The sequence below is a fragment of the Mandrillus leucophaeus genome, unplaced genomic scaffold, assembly GCF_000951045.1.
Source record: "Mandrillus leucophaeus isolate KB7577 unplaced genomic scaffold, Mleu.le_1.0 Scaffold20, whole genome shotgun sequence".
Taxonomy (NCBI): Eukaryota; Metazoa; Chordata; class Mammalia; order Primates; family Cercopithecidae; genus Mandrillus; species Mandrillus leucophaeus.
This window is the reverse complement of record NW_012102032.1, coordinates 5,290,452-5,297,490: the sequence shown is the minus strand read 5'-3', so window position 1 is coordinate 5,297,490 and position 7,039 is coordinate 5,290,452. Positions and strand designations below refer to the sequence as shown.

Below are 7,039 nucleotides of genomic sequence, written 5' to 3'. Positions count from 1 at the left end.
AAAAAAAAAAAACAAAAAAAAAACAGATCCTCACTTTTCTTTTTTCGAGATGGAATTTCACTTTGTCGCTCAGGCTGGAGTGCAGCAGCACAATATGGGCTCACTGCAACCTCCTCCCCTTGCATTCAAGCAATTCTCCTGCCTCAGCCTCCCAAGTAGCTGGGATTACAGGCGCCTGCCACCACACTCTGCTAACTTTTTGTATTTTTAGTAGAGATGGGGTTTTGCCACGTTTATCAGGCTGGTCTTGAACTCCTGACCTCAGTTGATTCACCCGCCTCGGCCTCCCAAAGTGTTAGCAATACAGGCGTGAGCCACCGTGCCCAGCCATCCCCACTTTTCATTCTAACTCTCTGCACAGCAAACTGGGTGGTATTATCAAAACGTAAATCCACCCTTAAAATCCACAATTTAGCTTCTAGGATTCTGTTATGCAGAAAAACTGACATGCCCATCTGTCAAACCTGATACCCCCTACGCATTGCCTGCCTAGGCCAAAGTGAATGCCTGGGTTCAAACGCTATTTCTGCCACTGTAACTTTTTAAAAAATCATTACCTCAGCCTTTCTCATCTATAAAAATGGGGATAATGACAATAATTATAGTACTCAGTGAATTATTATAGAGACAGCATGCCTGACTCAGAACAAGTGATATCCAAATGTTAGCTCTAATTTTTATTAACACAATGAATGTTGTTAGTCCTATGATGGGTAAGTTGGTGAATTTTTAAAAGTTGTACAAGTCTGTACAACTTTTCTGGAAGCTAATTTGACTGTACTTACCAGTTTTTATATGTACCTTCTCTTAGACCAATGAGTGTCTCTTCTAAGAATAAATCCAACTGAATCATTTTCCCAGTACACAAAAATACACAAGAATATTCACAAAAGCACTATGTAGCAAACAGAAAAGAATGATGTACCTTACATACTTTATATACTGAGATAGCCCATGATAGGTGAAAAAGCAAGGTGCAGAACAGTATGTTATGATATTTGTATTTTAAAAGTATAAGTACATATGGTTGCACATGTACAGAAATCTGGCAAGATATGCCCCATACCCCAAACTTAACCAAGGATACTTCTGGAGAGTGAGGTGTGGGAAAAAGTATATTATAAGAGAAGTAGGAAACTTTTTACCTTGGATTATCCAAGGAGCCACTAACTACAGCAATGTGAAATGAGAACTCATCTCTAATATTTTGTTTTGTTTGAGATGGGGTCTTGCACTGCTGCCGAGTCTGGAGTGCAGTGACACAATCATGGCTCACTGCAGCCTCAACTTCCAAGGCTCAAGTGATCCTCCCACCCCAGCCTCCCAAGTAGCTAGGACTACAGGCATCCATCACTGAGCCCGGCTTTATTTTTGTTTTGTTTTTTTTGAGGGGGGCGGTGTGGGTAGAACAAGGGTCTCCCTATGTTGCCCAGGCTGGTCTCAAACTCCTGGACTCAAGTGATCCTCCCACCTCAGTCTCCCAAAGTGCTGGTATCACAGGCATAAGCCAACATGCCTGGCCCATCTCTAATATTTAATCAATGTGTTTTTGTTTTGGTTTTTTTGAGATAAGGTCTCACTCTATCGCCCAGGCTGCAGTGCAGTGGCACCATGTCAGCTCACTGAAGCCTTTACTTCCCAGGCTTAAAAGATCCTCCCACCTCAGCCCCCAAGCAGCTGGGACTACAGGCATGTGCCACCATGCCTGGCTAATTTTGTTGTATTTTTCTGTAGAGATGGGGTTTCACCATGTTGCCCAGGCTGGACTCAAACTCCTGAGCTCAGACAATCTGCCTGCCTTGGCCTCCCAAAGTGCTGTATTATAGGCATGAGCTATGGTGCCCAGCCTTAATTAAGTATTAACTGCCAGAGTTAAAAAGGCCAGAGAGGACAGAATGCACTTTGTTTCCTTACAGAATTGACTCTTCAAAAGGGAGTTCTCAGGCCGGGTGCGCGGTTCAGGTCTATAGTCCACTTTGGGAGGCTGAGGCGGGAGGACTGGTTGAGCCCAGGAGTTTGAGACCAGCCTGGGCAACTTAGTGAGCCCTCTCTACTAAAATTTAAAAACTGTACTGGTAGTTCCAGCTACTCAGAAGGCTGAGGCAGGAAGAGCCCTTGAGCTCAGGAGTTCCAGGCTGTATGAGCCAAGGTTGTGCCACTGCACTCCAGCCTGGGCAATGGAGTGAGACCCTGTCTCAAAAAATAAGGGAATCTCTCTGAATCTACTGTAATTCTGAGGGCTGCACGATTAAAAAATAATAATAATTTAAAAAATTAAAAACCGACAGACATAGTCGCTCACCCCTGTAATCCCAGCACTTTGGGAAGCTGAGGAGGGCAAATCACTTGAGGTCTCAAGTTCAAGACCAGCCTAGCCAACACGGTGAAACCCCATCTCTACTAAAAATACAAAAAAATTAGCCTGGCACGATGGCGGGTGCCTGTAAGCCCAGCTACTTGGGAGGCTGAGGCAGGAGAATCACTTGAACCCAGGAGGCGGAGGTTGCAGTGAGCCAAGATTGTGCCACTGCACTCCAGCCTGGGCAACAGAGTGAGATTCCATCTCAAGATAGATAGATAGATAGATAAATAAATAAATAAATAAAACAAAACAAAAATAAAAAACCAAATCTGCCAACACCCTGATCTTGGACTTCTAGTCTCCAAAAGAGTAAGAAATAAATTTCCATTTTTTAAGCCACCCAGTCTGTGGTATTTTGTAATAGCAGCCTCAGCAAACTAACGCAGGGGGCTCCAAGCCAATAGAAGCATCTCCTCCTCCTCCCAGGAGAGTTAGAGGCCACCTTTAGGAACCCACTGTCAGAAACGTGGGGGCAGATGAAGCCAGATTCCTGGGGTTTAAGAGAATGGGCTATGAGGAAACAGCAGTGGAATACAAGTGTGTGGTACATCTAAAGCCTCAAAGGCTGTTTCTCAGGATTCCCACAACCTGGTTCTACTTTTCCTCGTTAGACTTCTCAGTACTGCCAACGATCCCAACAGAATGCTTTGGCTGGTCAGATTCATCTTTTTAACAAGTCCAGCCAGCTTTTGTCTCTACAGCTGTGCTTTGATCATTCAACATTTCCCACCCATTCTTCAAGGTACTGCTCAATTCCCTGACCATTTTGTTCCATGCTGATCTCCCTTTTCTCAACCAGCTTCTGCACTTACCAGTATAACTTGGTCTAACTATTCAGTCTAATTGCCTGTATCACAGAAGGTAATATACAAAAGCATGAAACTCATTATTGGGGTCCCAGTCCAACGATATTGGGTACTTTGAGAACAGAGACTATGTTTTCTTCTGTAGCTCTGAAGAAAAGTGAATCTGTTAGGGAAAAACAATGATTGTGGGCATAAAACAACAAAAATAAAGATGAATTTTCCAGATTCATCTTTTTCTATAGTCTGCCCATTTGCCACGGAAGCCACTACAGAGGTATTTTTTTGCCACATGCAGCTGTGCATTTGAAGTATTTAGGAAGGATTTGCCTGTCATCGTGTTGTAATTATTATTTATGACAACTTTCATGGTTTTTGTCATTGTTAACTTCATTATGAAGAATGTAATGCCCAGATGATTCATTAAAGTATAATTCTAGTTAGCTAGCACAAGTTATTAACTCATTAGGCAAGGGACAGTTCAGAAAGTAATCTTAACAGGATGGGACACAATCCTTAGAATTGTAATATTTAAATAATCCTTCAATTGCAGAGAGAATAGAGACCTATTTCACAGTCAATAAAAAGGGGGGAAAAACTCTTTGAAATTCAGATTATTTCAAATTGTCATTTGAAACAGTTGAACATTATGCAATAAATCATAACATCCTGATTTGAAGATGCAGTTATTGTTCCAAATTAAATTCCTTCATGTTCTGAAGAAATCTTACAGAATCTGATATGCTCGAGGGTAAGGAATATTCAACAACAAAGGGCAGCAAGAGAAAATAGCCTGGTTCACAACTCTGGAATTAATTCACTGTAGCTGAAGCTTAAAGGCGGTGGGGGGAAGGAAGGCTGGCACAGTGGCTCACGCCTATAATCCCAGTGCTTTGGGAGGCTGAGAAGAGAGGACAGCTTGAGCCCAGGGATTCGAGATCAGCCTGGGTAACATGGCAAAACCCTGTCTCTACAACAAATACAAAAACTAGCCAGGCGTGGTTGCCTGGCCTGAAGTCCCAACTACTTGGGAGGCTGAGGTGGGAGGATTGCCTGTGCCCAGGAGGTCGAGGCTACAGCAAGCTATGACCGCACCACTGCACTCCAGCCTGGGCATGGGAAACCCAGTCTCTTTGTTTAAAAAAGAAAAAAAAAAAAAAAAGCCTGAATAAATCGGTCCAAGACAGGAATCCAAACTGGTGATACCATCATCTGACTGTGGCAACTCAACCACATTTCAGCAATTCATACTGCAATTGCTCCTGGATACTCACCTCATTATCATTTTTTTAACTTCCAAAAGCACATTTAAGATTATTTTGTGGTTCCCAATTTACAGCCCAAAAGGACTCAAGACACTTATTTGAGAAAACCCCAAAATGTCTGGGTGAGACACAAAATGATACGCCACCAGAAGTCTCAGGGGACACCGGGCACAAGAGAACTAAGGCTGGACAACAGCATGTTACGAAGAAAACGCGACGATTCCCCTTTATCAGCTTGGGTCTCCTGCACCTGACCGTGAAGGCCGCTAAGGGTAAGGCCGGGTCTCCCGCACATTTGCACCATGGACACGGAACAGAGTCCCACAGTGCCTAGCTAAGTGTGAATGTGCTAAATCAAGGCTGAAAGAAACCCTGGCCCTGCCCTTAGGCATCAGGGTTTTTCCAAGTTTGATTCTCCTGTCATAGAAGCATCCCGGGGAGGTTGCTGGTTACAATGCAGATTCCGGCCAGGCGCAGAGGCTCACGCCTGTTAATTCCAGCACTTTGGAAAGCCGGGAGGATCACTTAAGGTCAGGAGTTCAAGACCAGCCTGGCCAACATGGTGAACCCTGTCTCTACTAAAAATACAACAACAACAACAACAACAAAATTAGCTGGGCATGGTGGTGAACGCCTGTAATCCCAGCTACTCGGGAGGCTGAGGTGGGAGGATCGACTGAATCCGGGAGGTGGAGGTTGTAGTGAGCTGAGATCGCGCCACTGCACTTCAGCCTGGGTAACAGAACGAGACTCAGTCTCAAAAATAAAAATAATAGGGGCAGGGTGGGGTGGCTCACGCCTGTAATCCCAGCACTTTGAGAGGCCAAGGCTGGCGGATCACCTGAGGTCAAGAGCTCGAGACCACCTAGACCACTGTGGTGAATCTCCATCTCTACTAAAAATACAAAAATTAGCTAGGTGTGGTGGCGGACGCCTGTTCTCCCAGCCACTCGGGAGGCTGAGGCAGGAAAATTGCTTGAACCCGGGAGGCGGCGGTTGCAGTAAACCGAGATCACGCCACTGTACTCCAGCCTGGGCGACAAAGCAGGACTCTGTCTCAAATGAATAAATAAATAATAAAATGCAGATTCCTGAGCCCCCAAGTTGACTACACCAATCAGTATCTCCCGGTTAGCGAACGTGCATTTTTACAGCCCCACCCCCTCTAACCCTCGTCCCCTTCCCCATTCCCCATCCCCTCCACAACCAGGTCTAGCGGCCTCAAGCCCGGGCGTGCGCAGGCGCGTCCCCCTCCCGCCGCCCACCCTGCCGTCCCGCTCCCTGCGCCGCGCACCTGAGGCAGTCGTTGTCTCTCACCAGGCGCGCGCTCTCGGCGGGGGGCAAGAGCCCCCCCTCCAGGTAGAGGCCTAGGAGGGCCCCAGAACTGAAGCCGAAGCGCTGGCGGATGAGACTAATGAGATCTGTGACGACTCGACATCTGTTCAAGTCGACCAGAAGCCAGAAGGCCGTACAGTGCGGGGTAGCTGGCGGCGGGTAATCAAATTGAAGCCGTAGCCTAACCGTCTCGGAAGCTGCCATCTTGCTCGGTGCTCAACGGAAGCCGAGAGATATCACGGGGCTACCGAGAGGCGTGCTTGGGCGGCCCGCCCCCCGGAGCCTTTGGCGTGTGCCACCTAGTGGTGGAACGTGGCTACTACAGGCTGCGTCTAGGCGTGAACTCGGAGCGTGGTTGATTTTTTTCAATTTTGTTCACGGCAGGGCTGAGAAACGGAATAAGTGAAATGCCTTTATTACATTTCTACTGGGCGCTATGTAGGGTCTCCTAATTAAGGCAAGTCTCTGGATAAATAACATTTCTCCTCAGCAGTGGTCTTCTAAGATATTTGCTCATCGACGTAAAAGATTTTTATATAACAATCGTAACAACACATTTCGCTGACAAAATTTTTCATCATGGGTTGAAAAAGATGTAAGTCCTAGTGTGTTCTCAATGTTGATATTTTGAAATAAAACTGGTAATCATTCTTCCAAATGTATCCAGTGGAGTATAAATACCTTAGCCTTTTAATACCCACCACCAAAGAAAAATGTCCTTGCATTTCTCACCAGATAAGTAAATCAGAATTTACATTATTTCTTATATTTTTTGAACTAGAATTTACATTTCTCCACATAATATATATTAACTCTTTAATTTGCATGACAAAAGTTAGGAATTATGAACTATTATCCTCATTTAGAGGATTTAAAAAAAAACAAGGTTCAGAGAGTTTAAGAAGTAACTAGAGGCCAGGAGCAGTGGCTGACGACTGTAATCCCAGCACTTTGAGAGGCCAAGGTGGGCTGATCACTTGAGACCAGGAGTTTGAGACCACCCTGGCCAAAATGGTGAAACCCCAAGTCTACTGAAAATATAAAAATTAGCGGGATTTGGTGTCATGTGCCTATAATTCCAGCTACTCGGGAGACTGAGGCAGTAGAATCGCTTGAACTCAAGAGGTGGAGGTTGCAGTGAGTCAAGATCGTGCCACTGCACTCCACCCTGGGCAACAGAGCAAGATTCTGTCTTTTTTTTTTTAAAAAAAAAGTAACTTCCCCAAGTTCACTAGACTAGTTAAGTTGTAGGTATCAGGGAGTCAGTAGATGAA

The 7,039-nt window shown here is 45.2% G+C and overlaps 1 protein-coding gene across 2 annotated transcripts in view; it reads right to left on the bottom strand.

Moving 5' to 3' along the window:
- COIL (coilin) overlaps nt 1-6,000 on the bottom strand; it is a 23,197-nt gene extending 17,197 nt beyond the window's left edge. Inside the window, exon 1 of one of the 2 annotated variants that reach the window (XM_011979233.1) lies at nt 5,725-6,000. In XM_011979233.1, the coding sequence (XP_011834623.1) occupies nt 5,725-5,969 (245 nt within the window). In that variant the 5' untranslated portion in view covers nt 5,970-6,000. The remainder of the gene's footprint in view (nt 1-5,724) is intronic. The other variant, XM_011979234.1, reaches the window with a different exon arrangement.
- Between the last annotated feature and the right edge of the window lie 1,039 nt (nt 6,001-7,039).